The sequence below is a fragment of the Sceloporus occidentalis genome, unplaced genomic scaffold, assembly GCF_023333645.1.
Source record: "Sceloporus occidentalis isolate IW3139 unplaced genomic scaffold, rSceOcc1.0.p SCAF_6, whole genome shotgun sequence".
Classification (NCBI taxonomy): domain Eukaryota; kingdom Metazoa; phylum Chordata; class Lepidosauria; order Squamata; family Phrynosomatidae; genus Sceloporus; species Sceloporus occidentalis.
The window spans coordinates 74,412,369-74,439,248 of record NW_028316986.1 but is presented as its reverse complement, the minus strand read 5'-3'; the positions used below and the strand labels follow the sequence as shown (position 1 = coordinate 74,439,248).

The window sequence follows — 26,880 nt, the reverse complement described above, 5'->3', positions numbered from 1 at the left end:
GCATTTGGAGCTCAATGTAGCATGATTGCCTTACCTTGCTTCCCACTCCACTGGGGGAAAGGCAATGCAAACGGAAGAAAATAGTGCTGGTGATGCAGAAAGAGAACAAAGAGGGTGACACCCCCAGACCAGCCCCTTGAGCACTGCTCCTCCCATCCCCAGTTTCCCGAATCAGACACCCTTTCATTCCCATTTGGATGCCGTGAATCAGACTCTGGAGGCAAAGGATAACTCGCTTTAAAACCACTGGTTTTTTTAACCGGTTTATAAGCCTATTAATCCGATTTTTCAAGATAAATCAAATCAGATTCAAATCTCAATGGGAACGATTCAGGAGCAGTGCAGGTCAGATTCGGGCTCGAATGGAAACGATGCACCCATAATTCACATCCAAATCCGCGTTATAGGCCAGTGGGAATGACCCCTCAGACATTCTGTTCAGCAGTTCTGTCTCCTTCCACCCAACACCATGTAGGTCTAGCCTGTAAGTCAGTCGGCAAATTATTTACTGGACTGTAACATATTTTATGTACTTCTTGAGGTTTCAGTGGTATTTTCAGTTTTCTCTCCATTTCCCATTGTTCTTCTTCTTTTTTTTTAAATGCTGCATTCTTTTAATCTTTCTGCAGTCCATTTCCCCAACATTTTCCAGTTTCTACCTCACTGAAGTTTACTCCAATTTTATTTCATTTTTTGAGTGTTAAAGTAGTTGGCACTGAAATACAGTGAACCCTTGTTATACGCTGGGGTTTGGTTCCAAGATCCCCCGTGGATAACAAAATCCGTGGATGCTCAAGTCCCATTAAATATAATGACATAGCAAAGTGGTGTCCCTTATAAAAAATGGAAAATCAAGGTTTCATATTTGAAATGTATACTTTTTTGGAACATTTTGAAACTGTGGACGCTTGAATCCATGCATAGAAAATTCATGTATAAGAAGGGCCGACTGTATTTGTTTTGATATTGGATTCTTGCTGTTTGATTTCTTTCTTTCAGCTCATAGATCCCCAGCTGAATAGAAATAAAGCATAAGTGTTCATACAAGTAGATTTGATGGCTTCTCGTTACCTCTTTCCCTAGTTATTTCTGTTTTCTACTCCCTCACAAGTCTGATTATCTGCTCCCACAGGTAGTAGTATGGCCATGTTAAACCTATATCAAAACTAATTTATTAAAATTAACTTTCAACTTACTTTAATTTGGTTTTAATCAAAGATAGATAGACAGATAACTAGACGGAGGATATCACCACAAAGCAAAGCATGCACAGCTTGCAGAAGCCTCCCTATGTTGGCAGAGGCTAGACAGAGCAAATGTGGATTTTCTTTCTGAAGAGAAATTCTTTTTGAATCTATTTTTTCTCTGCTGAAAGGAGGATAAAAACCTGGGGAGAAATCAGTCAACAGTTTTTGAAATTATTACTATTGTCTCTTGAGGCTATAAATAAATTGAATTAAACTGTCATTGAGGAACTCTGTGTTCCATCTGCCTGCCATAGGAGGACTCCCAACAATTCAGTCTTTGAAATAGGAGGGATGGAGAAGCAAAAGGAGGTACTAGGACCTGGATGGAAGGATGTTTTGGCTCAAGTAGGCTATTGTTTTCTAGTTAGAGTATACAATCTGAACTGAAATAAGTGTGAAGCTTTGATCTCAGGTAAACTGTTTGGGGTTTTTTGTTTGTTTGTTTGTTTGTTTTGGTTAATAAAATTGATCAGATCTGAGGTGAGCAGAACTGCCCAGTTTAGTAAACTGATAATATTGGTGCTCATTACAGATCACATCCTTGAATTTTGAAAACATTAACTTGCCCAGTTTGTATGAATGGTCACTATTATTGCTCTAATAAATCACCTGTTGGCATTTTAAATCACCCCTGAGTGCATTGTTCCAGGACTTGCAGCTGAATGCTAATGTTTCTGCAGGGTAAGCAAGATTAGTAGATGACTCTTTCGTTAAAACATTCAAGTAATAAAATGAAACTTTGGGGCAGATTTTCTAGGCCCTGGCAATTTTGCTGCTGAATTTGAAAATTGATTTCCTTGAACAAATTAATGTATATAAAATTGACCTGTAACTTTTGGCTTTAGAGTTCACTTTTCTTGACTGATCTACTGCTCTATATATATTTTGACAGTTATCTGTCAATGATTCACTCACTGTCCTGTATCTAATCTTTTCTCACTAGTCTACTCCATCTATAAGAGACTTGGGAGAAATTATCCATTTTATGTGAGAATGACATGCATATGAGAATATGTTAATTATCTACTTGCTATTTGTTTTTGTTTTGTTTTTATATGTAGCTGTGGATGAGAATATGCTAGCATTATTTTAGTAATTTTAGTTACTATGATTTGTGATTAATAATCCCTGTGCTAATTTGGATTATGGTAGATGAACAGCAAGCTTTTTGGATTGTGGTTGATGAATAGCAAGATGTGACATCATGTTATTGGGGTTTGAAGCAGTGGGTAAGCTGGAGCTACTTTCTTGTTAAATGTGAATTGTATCCTATATGTAGCTATTTACTTTGATGCACATAGTGAGATTTAAAAAATCCTCTAGATGCCCTTATTGTTAAGAGTTAAATTGGCAAGTGACTTCCTTGAAATCCCTGTCTGGAATTGCTACAGTACAGTTGAATTTTCCAAGAATCATTTCAAACCCAAGTAATGTCTGAATAATGACAGATAAAGATCATGTTCCAGTCTGCCTCACAGTTCTGAGACTGAAGGGGTAGGAGTGAGTTTCACTTTCTGCATGGTACTAGGCAACAGAGAAGACAAGATATAATAATAATAATAATAATAATAATAATAATAATAATAGGATTTATTTATATGCCGCCCAATCATTGGGAATCTGGGCGGCTTACAACAGAGGGGATAATAGACGGTTCCCTTCCCTCAGGCTTACAATCTAAAAAGACACGATACAAAAGGAGAAGGGAATGGTGGTGGGGGAAGGATCAGGTCCAGCAGTTCTTCTCTCCCTCTGAGACCTGGACCAAAGCAGATGGACTGGAAGGAGGGCTCTTTTCCTTAATCGAGGCCAGGCCCGATGACGTTGAGCCTGTCCTTTCACTTTCTCCCAGGCCAGAAGATGACTGTTGGAAGGAGAGAGGGGAGGGCTCTTCCTCTTCAGGCCCGATGGCGTTGGGCCTGTCCTTTCACTCCCTCTAAGGCCAGAAGATGACAGTTGGAAGGAGGGAGGGGAGGGCTCTTCCTCTTCAGGCCCAATGGCGTTGGGCCTGTCCTTTCGCTCCCTCTAAGGCCAGAAGATGACAATTGGAAAGAGAGAGGGGAGGGCTCTTCCTCTTCAGGCCCGATAGCGTTGGGCCTGTCCTTTCACTCCCTCTAAGGCCAGAAGATGACAATTGGAAAGAGAGGGGGAGGGCTCTTCCTCTTCAGGCTCGATGGTGTTGGGCCTGTCCTTTCGCTTCTTCTAAGGCCAGAAGATGACAGTTGGAAAGAGAGAGGGCTCTTCCTCTTCAGGCCCGATGGCGTTGAGCCTGTCCTTTCTCTCCCTCTAAGGCCAGAAGATGACAGTTGGAAAGAGAGAGGGGAGGGCTCTTCCTCTTCAGGCCCGATGGCATTGGGCCTGTCCTTTCACTCTCTCCCAGGCAGAAGATGACAGTTGGAAGGAGGGAGGGGAAAGGTTCAGAGTAGCTGCACTTTAACCACATTCATCTGGTAGATCAACTGGTACCAGTTGACTTAAGTATTACTATAAACTAGATAATTATTTCAGTATCTGTTTAATCAGGTGCTCACACTGTGTTTGGTGGTCCCTGTGTAGGCTTGTCTACAGCTGCATGGTATGCAGTAAACTCCTGCGACTGTCAGAGGGTCTCTCCGGTCCTTCACTGAGCGCAGCATTTCCTGAATTTTCTTGGTTGGTTTCTAAACCATTTGGAGGTTGTGCTTCTTCACCACTTTGCTTATTCTGTCTGTGACTCCTTTGATGTATGGTAGAAATGCCTTCCCTTTGGGTGGTTGCTTGTCTTCACTCCTCTGGGTTTTTCTGGGTCTGGCAGCCCTTCTGATGTCTGAGTTGGAATAACAATTTGCCTGTAAAAACTGGACTAGGTGCTTCAGCTCATCTTCTAATGTAAAAGACTGTTGTGCAGAGTGTTGTGGGAAACTTTGTGAGTTTGACATTGATTATTTTGTGAAGGATTATGAGAGATACATAACATTTTAGTGCTAATAAACACTTTATTATACAAAAATCAATTTTCCATTGGAAAAAAAATGACATAATAAATGTCGAGGCCTGATTTTTGGTGATAAATACCAATCCTCTACTTCCTTTTTGAGTTTTTGGCTTATGCTGCTGTTGCTTTTTGCATGTTCCAATAAACTTTTGTTATATTGCTATATGAAAAAAATAAAGGTGCACAGAGCTGTTGCCAGTGTCTTAGCAGGTAAAGTTTGTGCAGCCAAGGTGTTTTTTTTTAGTTTTGACTCTAACTTAAGTATACTTTATGAGGAACTGAAAAAATTAGAAGCATGTTGGAGGTGTAAAAAAACAAAACAAATGCTTGTTTTGGACACTTGCAAAGTGTTCACCTTTTAAAGCTGAACAATAAAGACAAAAGTAAAAAAAATAACATAGTAGAATTTATTTCTAACATACTTCAGGTTTCTGTGTTGTGGGAGGTAATTAAATGTGCAAAATAAAAGACAGTTAACTTCACACCCGTGCACCAGATTCTCCAAGAAATTCATTGATGCCCTTTTCCATGTGTTACTACCTATCCACCACTACACACCTATAGGAAAGCCATATAATAGTAGTACAATTCAAAGAAGTTTCATAAATCTAATCCATGATTGACAATTTCTCATGAAAAATATGTCAGTGCATTGATAGCTTAGCCCACTATAAAGCAGGCATATTACTAATAAAGTTCCTATCTCCCTGTATGAACTGGCCCTGGCTCTGAGATCATCAGGAGAGACCCTTTTCTTAATCCTACCACCATCACAAAACACAGTTGCTGGGGACACTAGAGAGGGCCTTCATGGTGGTTTCCCCTAGTCTCTGGAATTCCCTTCATAGAGAGGCCAGAATGGGCTCTTCCTTGTTGTACTTCTGCTGGCAAGCTGAGACCTTTTTGTTCAGATAGGCTTTTAAAACAGAAACTCTTTAAAGAACTTCCTATGGCTGTTGTACTGTTTTAAAATGTATGGTTTTTAAATGCTTTTATCTTTTTTAAATAGTATTCTAGTTTTAAACAAATGAACTGTTTAAACTAATGATCTAATATTGTAATAGTTTAATTCCATTTTAATTGTCACTTCTGTAAGTTTTTAATTGTACTGTGCTTTCAGGAGACTATCACACGGGCGGGGGGGGGCGGAATCAGGGGATTAAAAAGGCCTTTTCCTGGGGAAGTCATGCAATTTTCACACACATCATGATCTGAGAGGACTTATCCCAGGAAGAACCAGGAAAATCCCGTGAATTGTTTGTTGTTATAGCATTCCTCGTCCTCCCTGAGATACGTCCTCTTAGATCGCAGCATCGTTGGACGATCTTCACTGTGATCATGTGACTTCTCCAGGAAAATGCCTTTTTAATCCCCTGATTTTCCCATTGTGATAAGTCTTCTTAGATTGTAAGCCATTTTGAGTCCCAATTTTGGGAAGAAAGCAGGATATAAATAAATAAAGTAATAAATAAATAAATCGAAGAAGAAGAAGAAGAAGAAGAAGAAGAAGAAGAAGAAGAAGAAGAAGAAGAAATACTATAGACAATGATAAATAATGGATACTGTGGTCTGATTAAATAAACTAAACTTCACTTTAGTGTGTAAAATGAATGCAGTTGCTTTAGACTGAACTATTAATTGGAGGTGGAATTCTAAGATGTTAAAATTATTTACAATATGGTCTGCAACATGGTTTAAAGTTGGGGAAAATGCAGATGCTCCATTTGATTGTTTGACACTTTATGAAATAATTAAAATGTCAAAAAAGTTTAGTAAGTATAGAAAATAGTTTCTTTGTCCTTTTATTAAATAGAAAGATATGATAAAGCCAAATGATAACATCTTCAGAATAATAGTGTGGACTATGATTGCTTAAAGAAGATGATCAATATTTCTTACACATTTTTTGATCTGATAAATTCTTTGAACAAGCAGATTAATGGTGGACCATTCATATGTATAATGTTAGGAATAAAATAGTATTGATTTGAATGTATCCAATTTGATCTTTGTTTGTCACTAATATGTCTCAATTAAATTGTTGTATTATAGCTATGTGTAATAGCTGTATGTTCAGAACAGCATAAGTAATTAGTATAGTGAATTTTAACAGCATTAATGCACAGAAATTGAATTTGTTTTCAGCTTTAACTTAAAAATTGAGACAGCCATGCACTTGATGAATCAACTTTATTAATAATGATTCAGTGTCTTATAATCTGCAACCAGCATATCAAATAATATTTGGATATTAAAAATGATAAATCAGCTTTAAAAGATTCATAGAATCATAGAGTTGGAAGAGACCGCACAGGCCATCCAGTCCAACCCCCTGCCATGCAGGAAATCTCAATCAAAGCATCCCTGACAGATGGCCATCCAGCTCTATTTAAAAACCTCTAAGGAAGGAAACTCCACTACACTCTAAGAGAGTGTGTTCCACTATCGAACAGCCCTTACTGTCAGGAAGTTCCTCTTAATGTTCAGGTAGAATCTCTTTTTCTGGAGCTTGCATCCATTGCTCAGGGTCCTAGTCTCTGTAGCAGCAGAAAACAAGCTTGCTCCCTCCTCAATGTGACATCCCTTCAAGTATTTAAACAGGGCTATCATACTAGATATTCAAATAGACTATCAAATTAGATTGCTAATTTGGTTCTAGTGGCTAAGAGCCTCAGGAATCCATCATCATTACAGTTGGCATACTTGAATATCCTAATGGACCCTAAATAGTACACCACTACCATGAATCCTTTTGGATATCTATATGTTTGATTTGTACTTTGTTTTCTCTGTGTCATTTTCAGGTAGAAATTGAGAAGCTGGACTATCATCACTATTTACCACTGTTTTTTGATGGGCTATGTGAAATGCAGTTTCCTTATGAGTTTTTTGCTCGGCAAGGCATCCATGATATGCTGGAGCATGGGGGGAACAAGATCCTTCCTGTCATTCCTCAGATCATTATCCCAATAAAAAGTAAGTTTATATGTGAGGGGAAGCTAACACTGAAGTTCTATAGTCTAATGATTTGACAAGTTGCTAATTAAGCAATTAAGCTGAAGATGGCAAATCTGATTCAGTGGTGCTTTCAAATATACATTTGGTGGCCTAGACCCATAGAACTGGGCTGACTGTCTTGTCTTGCACTTACTGTCATGCCACTCTTGGCATGTAAAAAGTTAAATGAACCGTTTTTCTTTTCTTTTTCCCCCCTCATCTTCCCCAACTGTCATGTGTAAATAGCTTAAAAACTAAAGGAGAACACTATAACAAAGCAGATTTCTACTAAACCGTGAAGAAGAAAATTATTTCTTCTAGAACATGGCCACACGGCTAAAAACCCCCACCAAAAAACCCTATAAATTTCAGTAGCTTTGGCTTCATTTCCTGGTTATTGTTGTATCATATTGTTAAGTGCTTTTGTTGTTTTCTTTCTAACCCCATCTTCTCTCAAAATTATATCTCTCTTTCTTAGGCTGTGCATGGAACCTAGGCCCACACTCCATCATTGTAATAACCTTTCCTTTCTTCCTTCTTCCTGTGCTCCAGCTTCAGTTCTTCCTGAATTAACAAACTGTAGGTTCCCATTGCATCTCAACAGAAAAATTAAGGTTACCTGGCAGGACCCAAATATCACTTTAAGGGCCTGGCAAAATTAGTCCCCAGTCACACATACCTCGATCCCATCCTATATATACAATCCCATAGTTCAAGAAGGGAAAGTGTGAGTATTAAGTGTGAAATTTAAATCTGAATATTGTACTATGGTTCCCTACTGAGACTTTTCAACCAAGACCTGAAACTCCCTCTTTTTTGCTATTTTAGTTCATCATGCCTGAAGAAGAGCCATATAAAACATGCTATTTTGTAGCTTTTTGGTTGTTCCTGATGATGTATTATCCTTTCAGATTTTTGTAAATCTTATTGCATCAACATGGATGGAAACATTTTACAAATAGACTTAAGTCAATTTAAAGCTTTGAAAAGGTAGGTGGCATAAGAGAAATTCACCTTGGAGCTGTCTGCACAGGCGAAAACCTTGTTCTCACCATGACACTAGTGTTACCCGATCACATGTCACATGGAAACGTCCTGTGAAATACTGTGGGTTTTCCCCATTAATGTGTCTTTGCTCCGAAGCTGATAAAGTCGTGGGAAGCCCCAATGTTTTCCCCAAACCCTAGTGAAGATGAAGTTTTGTGCCATGTGAACAGCTCAATGGGACCTGAATTGTGCTGGCCAGATATTTGCATGCCAGACACCATGCCATTCCCATTCCCATGCGGAGATCACAGGGAAAGGGGATGGCTTCTCTTTCAAGCCACAGTCACCAAGGCCATACCTCTAGGACCTCTGTGGACAGGTTGTCCAGCATGCTGCTATTTCTTTGAAGGGTGGGCTCACGTGTTCAACCAATGAGGAGAGAGGGCAGAAGGACACCCTAGTCACATGGCCTCAAGCCCACATCATGTGTTTGGGGTATCCCTCTGCCCTCTCTCCTTGTTAGTCGCAAGGGTGAGCCCACCCCCTGGAGAAACGGCATCATGGTTGGCAGCTTGTCCATGGACCTCTTGCAAGTAGAACTGGAGTGCAAGTAGAACTGGAGTGATTGTGGCACTGGGGACGGGCCATCCATGTTGATGCAATGTCAGCCCAACTGGCCTGTGCAAACAACGCTGCACCGCCATTACAGCTGGTCCATGGCCACTTCCACAGGAAAATGCTCCTGACTGGCCCCTGATTTACAGCCAGTGCAGACAGGGCCCTGAAAACAATCAATATTGTGTGAAATATTTTTAAAACAGCAATTTCCCATTGGAAAGTTGTTTGCATGGACATGGTTGAAAGTGAATCTAAAATCTTTTTCTGATAAGTATTATTATGAACTGAAAAGAATCAAGAAAGGGATAACATAGAATTAATTTGGGTTTTAATAGGACAATTAAGCTACCCAAATGTATTTTAGACTTCATGCAATTGCCTTTTATTGTTTCCCATTTTGTAAGATACTATCTGCTGTCTGTCTGGCCATAGATGATGTATTTTTTTTAGAACACATGGAAGCATCACAAGAAGAAGAGAGTAATTCAGAAAAAAAAATATTGATGGCCTGGGGGGGACTGGTATATCAAGAAAGGTGGGCCAATCCCATCAGGCCTCCCCTAAAGGAACTGAGCCCTTCCCAGAAGGCATCTGGCTCCATTCTGGCTTCTGAGGGAGAGAGGGGTGGGCCAATCCCATCAGGCCTCCCCTAAAGGAACTGAGCCCTTCCCAGAAAGCATCTGGCTCCATCCTCCACTCCCTTCCCCTTTTGTGTCATGTCTTCTTAGATTGCAAGCCTGAGGGCAGGGAACCGTCTAATTAAAAGATTGTATGTACAGTGCTGTGTAAATTTACAGCGCTATATAAATAAAGGTTAATAATAATAATAAATAATAAAGGTTAAAATACTGTATATAGATTACAGCACACATATATTAAGTTTGTAAATATACTGTCTAGAGAGGTAAAGGTTCTACTTGCTCAAGTACTTAAATCAATACAATGCTGTCTTTCTAAAAGAATCCAGATTCAGCTGTGATTCCCCCCCCCCCCGAAATCCAGCCCTCTGTACTTGTAGGCTTTTCCAGATAAGCATTATATTATTCAGGGTGGGGGTGGGGGGGGACACTGGCAGCTTGGAGCAGCCTCTGGCTGCTGCAACCCCAGTCATCCCCTGATTGTCCCAAGAGTGCAGCAACCAGATGCCACAGGTCCTGAAGCCAGCTGCTGTTGTGGTACTCAATAAGCTGCCCACAAGGAGCAGCTTTTTGACACCCCTTTTCTGGCTGGCTTTGGGTCTCCTTCTGAGAGCAGCTTCAGGCCAATCCAGGGGCATGCATGATCTACATGTCATGCCCCTGAAGGGGCTGGAAGCTGCACCTTGCAGCCCATGTGTTTCAGGCCACAGTTACAAAAAACAGCTAAAGCTCCTTTTCTGCACTAGATGAATGATGTTATGTTGCGTGTCATATGCACTATGTTGTTGTCGTCAGGGTTTCTTGGCTTCTCATTTGCAGCCATTTCCTGCAACTCCATGAAAAGAAACATCTTCCTTAGAATCTCATGGAAAGGAGAGATAGAGTTGTGTGTCATCAGCGTACTGGTGACACTGAACCCCAAAACTGGGTGACCTCTCCCAGCAATTTCATATAGATATTAAACAGTATGGGGGACAGAACCAAGCCCTGAGGGAGATCTCAGGATAGTAACCAGGGCATTGGAACAGCTTTTGAGCCTGCTCTTCCAAGACGGACTAGAGCCACTGTAAAACAGTGCCCCCAAACCCCCTCTCAGAGAGGCAACCCAGAAGGATACCATAATACTGAAACCTGCTCAGAGGTCCAGTAGAGCCAGCAGGGACACAGTGCTCTTGTCAAATTCCTGTGTAGGTCATCTACCAAGGTGACCAAAGCCATCTCTGTCCCATAACCAGACCTGAAGCCAGATTGAAATGGGTCTAGAAAGTCTTCATCCTGGAATGCCCAGAGCTGGGAACACAACATATCCTCTAATACCTTATCCAAAAAGGGGATATTGGAGACTGGCTGATAGTTCTCAAGTATAATGGAATCCAAGGAGGATCCCCCCACCCGTTTTTTCAAATAAAGATTGAAGGAGCTCGGTATGTTCATTTTGGTGAAGAGAAAATTGAGCAGTGACATGACCACCCTCTTTAAATACTTCATGGGCTGTCACAAAGAGGGGGGAGCAAGCTTGTTCTCTGCTGCCTCTGAGTGTGGAATTAGGTGTAATGTTTTTGTGTTAAATGAGAATGACTTTTAATTGGACATTAGAAGGAACTGATTGACAGTGAGCTTCAAACTCTATGGTTCTTTGAGCTTATGATCAATGTCCTTGATTATTGTTACTTGCCTTCGGGTCATTTCCAATTTATGGTGACCCTGGACTTGTCTATGTGGCTTATAAACCATGAATTCCCCTGGGGCTGTGTGTTGTTTATGTTATCCAGGTCCAAATCTCTGAAGTAGGTCTGGGCTCTTTACATCATGCTGGACCCAATTTGGGGTTTCCACCCCTTGTCCCACATTAAAAGTTGTACCTTTTGGTCTGGGTTATCCAGGCAGGGACAGCTGGTTTCCTTCTCATGTGGTTCCTGTGAGTATCTCTGCTGAGTCGCTCTGCAGACATGAGTCGCTCTGAGGTCAGAATGAAGTGCAATGTGTTACACGAGCAGTGTTACTCATAATATGTCATTTCCTCATCTTAAACTTGATTGTTGTTATCTTTTCTCCTCCTACAACCTGTTTCTCCCTTCTGTCTCTACAGAAGTTATCTTGGGACTTGTAGTTTTCAATAGAATATGTCAGTTAGACAGATTTGGCCTTCTAGTTAAACTGCACAGGTGCACACTCTCTGTTCTGAAGAAGACGCTGGGCCACCAACTCGCTATTGAGAATGTTGCTTGTTCTACTCTGACACTGCTTCTCATTAATTTTGCAAAGTCGCTTTATTTTTTTGTTGTATGTCTTCTAGTCATTTCCAACTTAAGGCAACCCTATCATGGGATTTTCTGGAGCTGAATATGTGTCATTCCATGGTTGTGCAGGGAATCAAACTTTGCTCTCCAGAGTCATAATGCAGGACTCAAGCTACTATGCCACACTGGCTGTCACTGCAAAGCCTCACAAGTTCTAAATGAAAAGTGTGCACAAATACAGAAAGAAGAATCCTTAAATATTCTCAAGGGTGTTCTGCAATCTAGTCTCTTTTCAGTCTGATTTATGTCTCTTCCTATGCAAGCCATAGTTATAAACTGGTATGTCAAGAGAGAGAAAAATTTGCACATTATGCTAAACAAACCATACATGGAATGTCCATGATTTTTAAAACTTCTTCCACCACCACCCTGTTTAAAATCTGAGAGCATGATCATGGCAGGGTTGGGCACTTTTATATCCTACTGATTTCAGTGGAAGACCTGTCATATCTCAGCATAGCTTTCTCCCATTGAAAATAATAAGGCTATCTTGATTATGTTAAAACCAAAGGTTTATTTTAAACAACATTTTCCTGGATAACTATCTTGAATTATGTAAAATAGTGAATCACTGACATTCAGTAGTCAAAAAAATACATTTGCAATTACCAGGTCTAAATTGAATTCTGTAGCTCTGAAAATGTCTGTTCAGCAATTCTTGGTGTTGCAAGAATTTTCTTGTTATTATTTCCCATCACACATACCTTTTGTAAGAAGCTGCTACCACACATATTTAAAAGGAGGCTTTCTACATTCACATCTGGAGGGTGAATTCAAACCTACACCTACCTCTTTTAATGTAGAAAGAAATGAAAGGGAAAAAAAGGTTGGAGACAATTGTGCAAAATAGAAAAAAAAATGGAAGAGGTTGGATACAGCTGGAGGGGAGCTCTACAGTAGAAACGAGAAACAAAATACTGATGTTAGAAATATGGCGAGCAGCTGGGGATCAAATTAGCAGAAGGAAATTAAATTGAAAACCCACATGGACATGGACAGCGGATGAAGTGAAATGTAGGGCAGAATAAAGATAGGCAATCAGAAGAATAAAAGAAGCAGAACAAAATTGACTTGCCACTAAACTTGTTGCACCATTGCAAGATTGCACAAGAACAAGTTATTTTAACATTCAAGGCATGTTATTTTGAAACCAAAGGCTGGCGAAATGATAACGTTTTGGATCTCCTGTTTTATGTGTGTGTGTTTTTCTGCTCAAGCTGTAGAATATATTGAATCCATTAAAATAGCTTTGTGGAGATAATCAAATTGCTTCCAGCTGTTTTGGCCTAATACAGGGATGGGCAACTTTGGTTGATGCAGGAGGCACTGTTAGAACCCAGATCCTGCTATAAGTAGCACCCAGCAAAGTGCCACTGAAATTTGATGATGTAGTAGTAAAAGAAAGAAGACAGATACTACTGGTTTCTGCAAATCCTGCACAGAAACAAGGTGTGTGTGTATCTTGTTTTAGAGACTGGAGACCTTGTCCATTTATGGGAGAATTAGGTGGGTTACAGACCACCCGTTTGCGGCGGTCTGCATCCGCCCCTTTCCCCGCTGTATTGGGGCCTCAGCTGCCAGACCGGCAGCCTCCGAGGCCCTGATCCGACGCTTTCCAGGCTGCGGGGAAGCGGCAAAAGGCCGCTTCCAGGCTGCGGGGAAGCGGCAAAAGGCTGCTTCCCCGCAGTCTGGAAAGGGGTGTCCTTGGGGCTTCAAGCCCCAAGGACACCCGGCGACGGCAGGAAGGAGGAGAAACGAGCCGCTTGGCCCCTTTCTCCTCTGCATCGCTGGGCGCAGCCATGTAAAGGCTGCGCCCAGCGATGCAAACCCCAGAAGGAGCTCCGTTTCAGAGCTCCTTCTTACACCGCGGAAAGGGCGCTCTAGGGGCCCTTGCGCGGCGCAAAGATGTCACGTCTGTGCCACCTCATTTGGAGGTGGCACGGTCGTGTCGTAATGGTGGCGGCCGTGTGGAACGGCCGCCGCCATTTTGTGCGTGCTCTGCGCGTGCTAGGATTGGGAGCGTCCAGAAAGGATGCTCCTTTCTAAACCTAGTACGCGCAGAGCGCGTACTTTTAGGCCCATCTGTAACGGGCCTTAGTGAATATGAGGGATGAGGATCTTCTGGCTTACTAAACACAGCCTGTGGGGATACTCTTCCTTGTCCACAAGCTTCTGTAATTATTACCAGCTGATTAATGTTTGGAGATAAGTGATTATTAAAATGTAATTTTAAGTACCTGGCATAGAACTGAGCTGCGATTTGCCTGCTTCTAAAGCTGCTGTATGGTACTGAACTGTGCTGCTAGGGCTTACTTGTCAGCAGACTTTCAGAGAAATGAACTCTGCTCTGTAGCTTGATAGGAAAATGTTGAAATTGCCTACGTTTGAGTGTCCTTCTGGTGTCCTTAGTTCTACCAAGTTTCAGTTCTCAAGACGTTTCCCAAATTATAATTCAGCCCTTACACTTAAAAAGTCCCTCACCTTGAGATATATATTGAACAACTGACAGATTAACAGTACATCTACTTTGAAATCCTGTTGCATCCATTGGAACGTAGTGCCAGTGAATTGTGGATCGGATGGGATTAATCATTAAATTTGTTTATCTGATTGTAAGCCATGTACGCATGTTTAAGATAGGTAATGAAGTATTCAATTGAAGCTCCCACAGTTACAGCTGTGGTAAACAATGAGAGGGGGACAGGCTTTATTTGTCACAAGGCTATATATTTCCTAACCCAAGACTTCTTTCTCTGTACAGGTAATGTGTAGTAACTGTTTTCTTCTTAGGTGTCAGAGGCGCGTTACAGACCGCCCAAAAGCGGGCGGTCTGGCGCCAGCTCCATTAGCTGCGCCGAGAAGCCCCAGCGGCCAGACCGCGAGGCTTCCCGGCACAGCTAAAAAGGAGCGCTGAAATGGTGCTCCTTTTTGGCCCCTGGAAGTGGCGCCACGAGGCGCACACTCACAGCGTCACTTCCGCCGCACCACGTCTGGACGCTGTGCGTCCAAGACGTAAATATGGCAGCGCCCATGTGGACAGGCGCTGCCATTTAGTACGCACTCCGCGCGTCCTAGGGAGAGGGGTGGTTAGGAAGGTGAGAACCTTCCTAACCCTAGCATGCCCCTTCCTAACCCTAGGACTCACGGAGCGCGTACTAAATGGCAGTGTGTAACCTGCCTAAGAATTCCATCTTGATTTTTTTTTAAAAAAAACTTTTTACTTCTCAGTTTTAGCAAAAATAAATTTAAAGATGTGATCAGAAGTGATGAAAGAACATTGAAGAAATATTAGAAATACAGTTTGAAGCTGTTGTAGACAAACTTTATTATTTTTAGTCAGCAGATTACTGACCAATATTTAGAATAAAGAGGGAAGTGATAGCAAAATAGAGAGAAGCTAATTTGATCTGGCATTGACTATTCTTTCTGCCTTCAATGGAAGAAACTAAGGTTTTGCAAAATTGTCTTCATTATTGTCATCATCATCTTCATGTTTTTGGCCTTTCATAAGAATGTATTGTAGAATGCAGCCATATTCCCTTGTATAAATATCAGTTTATTCCAGAGAAGGTGGCATTATTAGTTTTACAGTATTTGACATCTTGGAGAAAGACAGATTCCTCCAAGCTGTCCAGAAAAAAAAATCAGCTCAGATTGGTTTCTGTCTCTTTACTCACTAGATGTCTAAACCATTACTCAAGTGTACAGAAGACTTTTAAATGATCCAGAACAGCTACAGCAAAGGAAGAAAGAGATACAAATGAAAATGCTTTTGTTTGGTCACACTCAGAAACACTGAATATGAGGGGAACTCTTTTTTTCTTTCATGTTCTAGAAATGACTGTATTTACTACTGAATATCCCTGTGGGTTTTTTTTTTAAAAAAACCTTTGCTCTGGCTGTTCCTTTCTATTAATATTTTCTTATATGGCCTTAAGTGAAACATCTGGTAACTTATTTTTGACAGAAAAAAAAAGATACAAAGGACAAATAGGATGTTCAAGATCAGGGGTCGGCAACCTATGGCCTGCGGGCCGGATCCGGCCCGGTGAGGCCTTGGGACTGGCCCCAGCCCGGTCCTGCCGCCGATTGCCGCCCCCGCCGCAGCTTCCGCGCCGCTCCGGGCACCATTTTGAGTTCGGCCCCCCAGTTGTCTGAGGGACAGCAACCCGGCCCCCGGCTCAAAAAGGTTGCCTACCCCTGTTCAAGATGATCTAGACTGAGTAGTACTAGCTTGCATTCACAAACAAAATGAGTATAAGCCTTTTCAGAACTATCTAATTTACTCTGCTTTCATTCTTATGTAAATCAGTTTCATAGCTGTTATTTTTGTAATTATACAAGTATTATATCATTTTTTCTATCTAGGGTGGAGCAAAGGGGAACTGGGCAGGTGGAATCTTTTATTCCACAATACATAGTACTATAAAGAGATATTTTAAAATTAGGTTATGTAGTTTTGATTTGGAGATTATTTTCATTTGTACTCAAATTCATGACACTTTTTTTTACATATGTACACAATGCCAAATATGAAACGTGTGCATATATAATAACAGGAAGAGTCATACATATGTCTTTCCAGAACTTTCAATCTGATCCTTTCATTAAAAGATATGACAGAATTGGCATCCAAAGAGAAGTGGTTGCTTTACATGTGTGAGATCCTACATTCAATATTGGACTTCAGCTGTTAACATTGTCAGATTATCAGCCTAGAATATAGATTTTCTTTCAGATCTATGATGATTAATAGCACAGATTCATCTTGGAATCTGGCTGTTATATGAATTGAGACTTAATGCAGTTTGACATCACTTTAAATGCCATGGCTCCATCTGATGGAATCCTGGGATTTGTAGTTCGTTGTGGCACCAGCAGAGATGGTTAAATAGCATGCAAAACTACAAATTCTAGAATTCCATAGCATGGAGACATAGCAATTAAAGCTATGTCAAACTGCATTAGTTGTGCAATGTAGATGCATCCTGTGTTCAGACAACATTCACTGACATGAAGGTGGTGTCTCTCCTAGCCAGAATATTCCAGGAACAGCCCAGAGTATTCTGGCCCCAGAGCTGTCCTGACAACCTGCTGTTACAAGGACCTCTGTTGCAGCACTGAGTGGCTGTTCACACATGCTGTAGCACATCACTGACTCTGAGGTCAGAACGAGGTGCCCAGCATTGATGACATGGCTAGGTGTCTCATTCTGAACTCAAAATGAGCAACACAACGCAGTGGAGCCTGTGCTGGCTGGCACAATGAGATCTGCATGCCAATAGCTGCCTGTTGCTGCAACACAGAGTATGTTTTTCAAATATGTTATAAAGGTGATGTACCAGTTCCAGTGCTGAATTGGTGGACATCGTCCAGACTTTTCACATAAGAACTAGAGTTTGTGTTGTGTATCATCTAGGCTCCCCAGCAAAAAGATGGGGGGTGGGGAGAGAGAGAGAGAGAAGACATTTTATTTTATCTTGCCAATGCAGTCAGGGCTGAAGAGGATTGGATACCTACTGTGAAGCAGAGTTTCACAGAAATCTATCTTGACCGGTGCAAACTAATGTGAAGTTGGCTGAGGCAGAGCAAGAAATCCTGAGGTCTCACAGTTACAGGCCTTGAATATGGTCTTACAAAAACCAATGGCTGATTTGATGGTAGAAGTGATAATGGAGGCATGCCTTAAAAATTCGGTTCCCCCCTTCTTCATGATCAGTTCAGGTTCAGGGAAGCAGACAAGCAGCTCAACCCACATTTCTATCCATTTTATGGAAGAGCTCCTTTTGCTTGTTCTTTATATGTGTACTGAATCCTCCTTCTTCATGGTCTTTATGACTCACACAAATGGGGTTATCCTACGTCTGTGCAGTGCATCTTTCAGAACTGTCTTGAGTGTTACATAAATCTATATAAGTTTGAGAGGAAAATGCTTCCTCTCCCTCTTTCTCTCATTTTCAGGGCAATGAAAATTGTGACTGACCGATATTGACCCTAACATTTTGAGTCATTCCTTCTCCTGCTTTTTGGAGTTTAGGGGATGTCTTCTTTATTTTAAGTTTAGGTTTAGTTCTACAGAAATGGTGGACCTCCTCTTGGCAACTGCCTTCTAGTGGCTGCCATTCTCACCTCTCTAACACTTCCCCAGCAGAGAGCAGCAGTAGGAGCTGCTCAGAAAGATATGCATACAGTAGTAACATCGTAAAATTAAAAGGGAGAGAACCACCACGCCTGCCACAGAATCAGAGTAGAATCCCATGGGGCAAAGGGTCTCCAGAATCAGCAGGTCACCCCTACTTTGCCTGTTTACCTTCAAGTCAAACACTCTCACAGTGTCCACCTGGTGATAGCTGAAATATTTAGCTTCTTGGCTACTTGCTTGTTTTGGTTGTTTGTACATGTACTGATGTGGATGTGCTGAAAAACTCTAGCTGTGGAGCTTCCAGGAATAGCTGTCTTGATTGAGATATGGTATGGAGGACACAAAGGTGTAGTCTAAGAATGGGGATACAATCTCTGTCAGTGATGGTGTGGTCAAACCAGAGCAGACTGCCTTAGATGGAGAACCCATGTGATCACTTTCACTGCAGGTGGAATGTAATTTGTTAGGTATATCGCCAAGGTGAGTTATTTATGCAACAGAAGCATCTCACTTTCTCTGTTCATACCAATCTCCTTGGTAGTGCCACCTGGTTATAGCCACCTACCTCTGTGCTTGCCTTGATGTTATGCCGTGTTCTATTTAATAAGGTGTCTGCTTCTCTATTTATTTCCCTTGACAATCATTCCGTATTCAGGAGATACACACACACACACACACACACACACACACATTACTGTTTGTTCACAACATATCTTTTCTGTTCCCCTTTCAGACCCTGACATCTATGATGTGTAGAATTTTGTAATGATCTTTTAATAGTTAGATGTTGTTTTTAAAAAGTGTTTCAAAATATTGTCCACCCTTCATCTTTCCTAGACTTAAACATTAGAAAGTCTTACATAGCTTTGTAAGTGGGATTAAAATTGTCCTCTGAGAATGATGGCATTTACACCCTTATTTCCATTTACTTTGCATATGTGTAGAGACGTGGCAAAGATTAAAACCTATGATTTGTGGCATTTGCTCCCAAGCTGCATAATTTAGGAGGCGGAGGCCAATAACGTGAAGGCTTTTGCTTTCAAATTATACATTTGAAAATATGATTATTCCTGAAATACAAAGGAGAATACAATATTCTTTGCCTGTTTTTCTGAAATCCAAAATGGCATAAGGACAAAAGATATATTGAAAGCAATGGCAGCATTCAGCTGTCTTAAACTACACAAAAATTTCTCAAGTAGGCAAAATAGAATCCTTAGTTATCAGATTTGTTTGTCTTTTAAAGAAGCCTACAAGCTTTTCTTTGTAAACATTTTTCTCATTGTGTTGGCTTCTCAAACAGTAGGAATTGTTAATTGAAATGAATAAAATGATTGCCAAGCAAGCAGATACAAACAAGCTAATTGTTGCACTAGAATGTCTCTGTTGTCAACATTTGTGGGTTGCTTTTGCAATTCGATTGGTCCCATTGGTGCTTAGTGATCTTTCTTTCTTTCTTTCTTTCTTTCCCTTTTCCTCCTCCCCACCTTTTTTTTTTTTGAACCAGTAACATAGGCAACAAGAAGGAATAATGAGCTGCCTTCTTGGGGTTAGTGAGGAGTCAGCACAAATTGTGGGAACAAATAACCGTCAGACAAGGCAGTGTTTTATAACATTGAGGCTGCAATCCATCTTTGGGTTCCTTCAAAGCTGGGCTAATAAAGGCCCACTTACAATCCCCAGCAGAGTACAGTTTAATTAAATTTGTCCATTAGAGGATTTCGCCTGCTCCCTTATACGTTCTTGAAATTAATTCTAATGTTTTCTGCTTGTCTCTTTTTGTTTATCAAAGATGCGCTGAACCTTCGAAACCGACAGGTCATCTGCATCACGCTCAAAGTCCTCCAGCACTTGGTTGTATCAGCTGACATGGTGGGGGAAGCCTTAGTGCCTTATTATCGCCAGATTCTCCCCATTTTAAACATCTTTAAGAATAAGAATGGTGAGTGATCCCAGCAGTTCTGTGTCTTGCAGGCCCTCCAGCAGAGATGTAGTTAGAATTTACTGTTGCACATAAACTCAGATATATTTTGCATCATCTCCTCTGTTATTCCACAGAGATGCAGCATCATTAACAACTTCATTTATTACTCCTTATGCACAATGCTTATTCAACACAGCACTACAGCAGTTCTACAGCCTTCCCATAATAAATCTGTTACATTTTGTAGTACTTTTTTACATGCATTGATTGCATCCCTGCCCTGCATCTTTTCTACAAACAAGTTGAGGAAACACCTTTTGATCTTCCTTTGAATTTCACTAATTGATGAAGTTTAGTAACATTGCTGTCCACTTTGGTACCCAGATTTTTAGTTGTTCATTCAGTGTTAAGATATTTGTTGATATAAAAATATATAAAATCTTTATATTTCTGTCATCAAAAAGTGATATGTGCTCCGCTGCCAAATATTTTGGTGTTTGTTTTGGGAAGTTACACAGTTTTGTGTATTTCACAGTCACTGTATGGATCTTATTTTAACTCTTTTAAAATTAGGTCTGCTCTCTGATGGATGACCATAAAAAGTTTGCATCCCTGCACCAGCTTCCATTTGTTCCATGATATTATTTCTGGATTTTTAAAAATGGTTTATTGACCATTTATTTTATGCAATTTTCATTTTTTGTAGGTCAGTGCAAAATATACTAATTTAGTTGTTGAGAGTCATGCTAATAAAGACTGTATGATTCACAGGATGCACATGAAATTCCTGGTGTTTCAGTAACATGTACACTGACCTTTCTTTCTGATATTTTTCATTTATATTGACATACACTATTGATTTTGTTCAGAGTTTACTTCATGGGCTGTAAAGTATATTTGATACAGTGACACTAATCATTACTTGGGAAGGAAAGGGGCAGAGATGTTTAACATTAGATAATAAACAGAATAATATCTGTTATACCTTTAAAAATATGGTAGAGTGCAGAAAGCTGGCGACTTAATACTGTTCTTGTCTTTTCTTTGACATCCAAATGGAATTCCAATAGAAGCAAGATTCTTCCCATTCACATGGATAGACAGTTGTATGTGTACCTTTCTTTTCATGCATGTTTGCTGGTGTTCCTTCCTAAAATGTTAATGAAAAGCAACTTCAGATCTCAAAATAAATAATTAGTAATGCCTTTTCCTTTCTCTCGAAGTATTTTAAGGGCTCATTATTTTTTTTAATTGATCTTGCTATAGTTCCTACCAAAACATATAGCCTAAAAGTATGTTTTAAGTAAATTAAGTCCAGTATAGCTCTAATATACCATTATGTATTGGACAGACAATTCAAACCATGAATAAAATAACTGAAATATTAACTACTGTGATAATTATAAGTCTTATGTTGCATTATATTATTTGTTGGTTCTCTTGTTCAGAGATAACCCAATTATTACTACTACTGGTGCTGTTTTTTAATTAGAATAATGCCAAAAGTATAATTACCACTTTAATCCATTCTTGCAATTAATTTGTTGTTGTTGTGTGCCTTAAGTCATTCTGACTTATGGCAACCCTATCACAGGGTTTTCTTGGCAAGATTTGTTCAGAGAAGATTTGCCATGGTCTTCCTCTGAGTCTGCCCATGTTCACCCAGTGGGTTACCATGGCCAAGCTAGGATCTGAACCCTAGTTCCAGCGTTCTGATCCAAGACCCAAAACCACTACACCACGCTGGTTCTCTCTTGAAATTAATATTGTACAGTACTACAATTTGGCTTAACTTTACAAAATGCTTTTTTAAATGAATTATACAATGATAAAATTGTTGTTAGCTGCCCTTGAGTCAGTTTTGACTCATGTCGACCCCGTGGATTCTTTAACTATTTCAATTTCCTTGTTGTCTAGATTGAATTTGTGCATTTCTTCTGTGGTCATTATTTTTGTTTTCTTTATGTTCAGCATCAGACCTGCCTTTGCACTTTCATCTTTGTCCTTCCTTATTAACTGTTTCAATTCCTGAATGTCTTCTGCTAATATTATGGTGTCGTTTGCATATCTTAGATTGTTTATGTTGCTTCCTCCTATCTTCATTCCTCCTTTTTCTAATTCTAATTCTGCTTTTCTCGTGATGTTTTCAGTATATAAATTAAACAAGTAAGGTGATAGGATGCAGCCTTGCCTGACCTCTTTGCCTATTGGGAACCACTCTGTTTCCCCGAATTCTGTTCTGATGGTGACCTCTTGTCCTTGGAACAGATTACTCATCAAACTATAAGATGTAGTTGCATGCCTATGTCTTCGAGTGCATTCCATAGCTTTTTATAATTTATACAGTCAAATGGCTGTAGTCTATAAAACTATAAAAAAACCTTTAAAAATGAAAGTGTTGTTGTTTAAATAATGGGCCCTCCTTGTGTAAACTGAGTTTCATGAAAGTGCCAGAGGTAAATGAATGTTTAGAAGAAATAAAATGCATGTTATGCTTTTAAGGCAAAAGACAGAATTTATGGTAGAGTACCAAAGGAAATCTTCAAAGCTAAGCATGAAGCACTGTTAAGTGTTGTGCTGTAAGGATATTAGAATGAGCAGATTAGAAATCAGTTTGATAAGTGTTCAACAGTGGTACCAGACTAAGCAAACATTTTTTGTTTTTGTTTTGCATAACATAGCCAATAAGCAAAAATGTTGTTGATCTCCTTTAACAATTATTATATGTTGTCAAACAAAAGCAGTCTCAATTATTTTGTACATTTATGAAGCAAAAACATTGTCATTAATTTATCTTAATTAGTAATGATCAATAATAGCTTGTGAATTACTGTGTAAATTAAATGGTTCAGAATATTTTGACGCAAAAGCCTATCAACTTCAGCAGCATACAGAATGAAAGGCACATTCATTTTCATCTATTTAAATTGTGAGTGTGTCTATGGCCTGAAGCAGACAGGTCAAAAGGACAATGCCAGGACCACACCAACCCCAGTCATGCGAGGACTGTGGCAACCACATGGGTCCAGTTCAGATCCAGGCTAGTGCTGTGGTCCTGATCCAGGCCGCCAGAAGGAGCAGATTTCATCAGCTCCTTTTTAGCCCTGTTGTTCTTGCTTGGCATGGCGTTGTGTGTTTTAGCCTATGTTACACAGTTACACCAGTTTGATATCTGAAACTGTCATGGCTCCATCCCAAGAATCCTGGGATTTGTACTTTTTGAAGCAAAAATATTGTTCTTCTAGAGAACATTATGAAGCAAAAACATTATTGTTCTAGAGAGCAATATTGCTGTGGTTCTAGTGAGAGAATTCTAAGTACCTTGCCAAACTACAAAACCCAGGATTCCATGAGATGAAGCTATTGCAGTTAAACTAGGAAGAACCTGCTATAACTGTGCAGTGCAAATATCCTTTTCCTGAGGACCTGAAAAACAAGCTCTCTCTATCTCCCCCCCCCCTTTTTTTTTTTTTTTTTGGACCAAAGACAACCACTACTGATCATTTGGGGATGCTTTGATTTGGATTTCCTGCATGGCAGGGGGGTTGGACTGGATGGCCCTTGTGGTCTCTTCCAACTCTATGATTCTATGATTACAATGCAGGTTGTTTCTCTTTGAGATAGATGTGAAAGTATGGTTCAGTGTACAGAAAACAGTAACTTTGCAAAGAGCCAGAAGAACTGAAGGTGCTAATGCATGCCAAATTGTGTAATATCCAAGTATCTTCTGCCAAGTGTTTTTGTTTTGTTTGTTTGTTTTTACTTCTGCAACCTGTACTTTGCATGCATTACTTTTTGACATTTCATCTCTGGGATAGTTGGGGACAAATGTTCCTACCCTGCCTTTCAGCAAAATATTTGTTTATTCTGATGTTGCAATACAAACTTACTTGGTGAATCCAGTGTGAATTGAAATAGCTCAATGACTCAATCTAGATTCTGAAAGCATTCGTTTAAACACATCATGTTAAAGTCAGTCACACTGACTCCAACCATAACTCAATAATCTAATTAGGACCACTTGCTTTCCACAAAACCTTCAAGAAACTATGGAGTTTGTAGTGTAATCTTTTCTGTAAACTTAGTAGTTTGTAGCATGTCATCTGATGACAGGATTGTTCTGCAAAATAGCATATACTTTTGGTTTACCTATGAGAATTTTAAAACTCCAAGTTCATTAAAGTGAATATATTTTCCTCCTCACTATTTATACAATCAAAGTGCATCCATGCAAGGCAGGTTTTTTTTTCAGTAGTTGGTGAAAGCTTTTTTGTCCTGCTAGGCTGTCACATGTTCTTATGGCATGACTGTCACTCCCCATTTCTTTACAAAAAGTCATATTTCTTGCCAAAAAACATCTCCAGCTGCGGAAAGAACATTTAAATGGCAAATTGCTCTCTCCACATATTTTACTTCTGTCTTGTGGCATAAATGGAATGGCGGTGGTTCATGATAAACTGGATGATTAATTTTATGTATGGGAAGGTAGATGTTGGCTTGAAATATACCTTTTAAACATTAGCCATTCTACAAAAAGAGAACTGTACCCCATTTCTGCTGTAAGTTAAAATTGTTTAGATAAATGTCAGTAGTCTTGAAGAGCTGAGAATATTTATTCCTCAAAAGAACACTGAAGAGGAAAGTGACCAAGATAATTCTAATTTACTTAGGAGAATTGCATTTATCTTTCAGTTTTCACTACTGGTCTAAAAACAGATGTGAGGTATAGGTGTGCTGAGTTCTTGATTTAAGATGGTTAAAAATCTAGCAGGTCACAGTGTTCAGCAATTTAATTCCAAGACTGTGCAATCTTTCATTTAAAAAAAAAAGGAAGAGGGGATCTTTTGTACTTGAAAAAGAAAAGAATACTAGAAAGAAACCTGGAGTGTAAATTGTGTACAGACATTCTTTAATATATGAAATTATGGTTAGTTTCTTGTTGCTGTTTCTTGTTTTTGTCTTAACCACCTCTCCCCACTATAAATTGTTTGTTTTTACCGGGTCCATTGTGTCCATAACATGATCCCTCTCAGAAAGTTCTAAATCCTGCTGTACCTGTTTAATTGATAGCTTTATTTGTCATACAGGTCTATAAATATTGACTTACAAATCTGATCCACCCAATTCAATGAGATTAACTCTGAGGGGTATGCAGTTATTAAAAAAAGGTAAAGGTTTCCCCTTTGACAAGATTGTCTAGTTGCATCCAACTGTAGGGGTCTGTTACTAATCAGGGGGAGCCAGTGTTGTCAAAGATGTTCATGGTCATGTGGCCAGCATGACTATAAAAACTGAGTTGCACAGAATGCTGTTACCTTCCCACTGAAGTGGTACCTATTTATCTACTTGCACCTTTACATACTTTGAAACTGCTAGGTTGACAGAAACTGGAATTAGTGACAAGAGGTCACTCCATGAGGTTGGGTCTCAAACTGCCAATCTGCCAAGGTTGTTATCGTCAGAGTCACTGTCTTAACCGCTAAGCCACCATGTCCCATATGCAGTTATAACTTTCATCAATTTTCCTAAGTATCAATTCAAGATTATCTAGGGTTGTTTAGTCAGCAGTGTCACAGTACCTGAGATTTCAAGGCCCAAAGCTGAGATCAGGCCTTTTTAAGGTCGCAGAGCTGTTTTCACTGTGGTGGGGCAGGCAAGGGTTGAAGGTGAGGTTGGCACTGCATCTGGGTCAGCTGATTGTGGATGGGCATGACGGCAAGGAGATTTAGATGTAACCCAGGGGACATGTTAATACAACAACACTGAGCTTAGGGGGATCTTCTCCCCCCAGAAGACATGACCAATAGCTGAAACAGTTGTCACTATTCCTGCTAGAGCTTGCATCCCACATAGCCTTATCTAAAGCACACATGACATGTGGAGTGTTTTTTTAGGCCCATGGTGCTGCTGGAGCACGTGGAAAGCTTTTCACTAGATTTTTGAGAGTTTTTTGGGCGGGATGGTAGATATTGCACTGTTGCCACCAGGTTTTATGAAACAAGAAGGTTTCTGGGTGTTGACACTGGCACCCCACTCCCTTGCCTTATTCCAAATTCGTGACATACCCAAGTGAATCTACTCAACGTATCTAACCAGTCTCCTTTTTTCATTTTGGCTTTGGGGCAACACACATACAAACATCAGAGTGACTAGGATCTAAAGTCACCTCACATACAAAAGTGAAATTTTCTCCTCCTCCAGTGCCATTTCTGTTGAGTTATCTCAGGAGAAGTGGAGCAGTCCATCCAGCACCCTGAGGCCTGGCAACCCTAACTTATAACATACATCCCTGCTTGTAACAACATACTGTGTTACATTTGAAGAATTATAACACTTCCTATTTATTACTGCTGTATAATTTGATTAATTTCTTAGATGGAAATGCAGTATTAGCCTGTACCAAATAGAACAAACTCACCATGATTAATTTAAAGTTATTAATACTTAGCTGTTCTTTCTGTTGTGCTAATAGTCTAATTTGTTCAGCATCTTAGATGCCTGGAAAAAAAGAAAAGGGAAGAGAAAGTCTACCATGTCAGAGGACATGCACCCTTCAACAGCATCAAGACATTAATAGCCTAGTGAAAGTACCAGAGTACGGGTACAGAATTTGCTCTTTAGAACATAAGCAATTTGTAACAATTGCTAGCCAAATGATATGTTGAAAAGGATATAACTACCTAGAGCATAATCTGGCATTATGACTTAGGCAGCAGGACTTTCTCCAAACTCTCTAAAGCATATTTTGAAAGTGTGCTATTGCTGCCAATCATTGCACTTCTTAGGAACAGATTTGCCCACAATGGTTTTAAGAACTGACTGCATATGCAACATGATCACACATTTATTTTAGGAGTCCTTTTGGAAAACAGGTTACGTGATTTACAAGAAGTTATGTTTATTTTCTGCACAGTTCTTCACTTTTCATGAATGTTTGTAAACAAATATGTTACATTCTAGGAGGACATATGGTTTCAAATTTGCTTCACTTCTTAAAGTGATATATTTCTGTGTAAAATCTGTAGTGCAACGTTGTCTTCATTTAATTATTCA

The 26,880-nt window shown here is 39.9% G+C and overlaps 1 protein-coding gene across 4 annotated transcripts in view; it reads left to right on the top strand.

The window, feature by feature from the left end:
* PACRG (parkin coregulated) overlaps nt 1-26,880 on the top strand; it is a 286,639-nt gene that overhangs the window by 130,404 nt on the left and 129,355 nt on the right. For 3 of the 4 annotated variants that reach the window (XM_089530068.1, XM_089530070.1, XM_089530069.1), the window contains exons 3-4: nt 7,026-7,197; nt 19,696-19,845. In XM_089530068.1, the coding sequence (XP_089386194.1) occupies nt 7,026-7,197; nt 19,696-19,845 (322 nt within the window). The remainder of the gene's footprint in view (nt 1-7,025; nt 7,198-19,695; nt 19,846-26,880) is intronic. The other variant, XM_089530071.1, reaches the window with a different exon arrangement.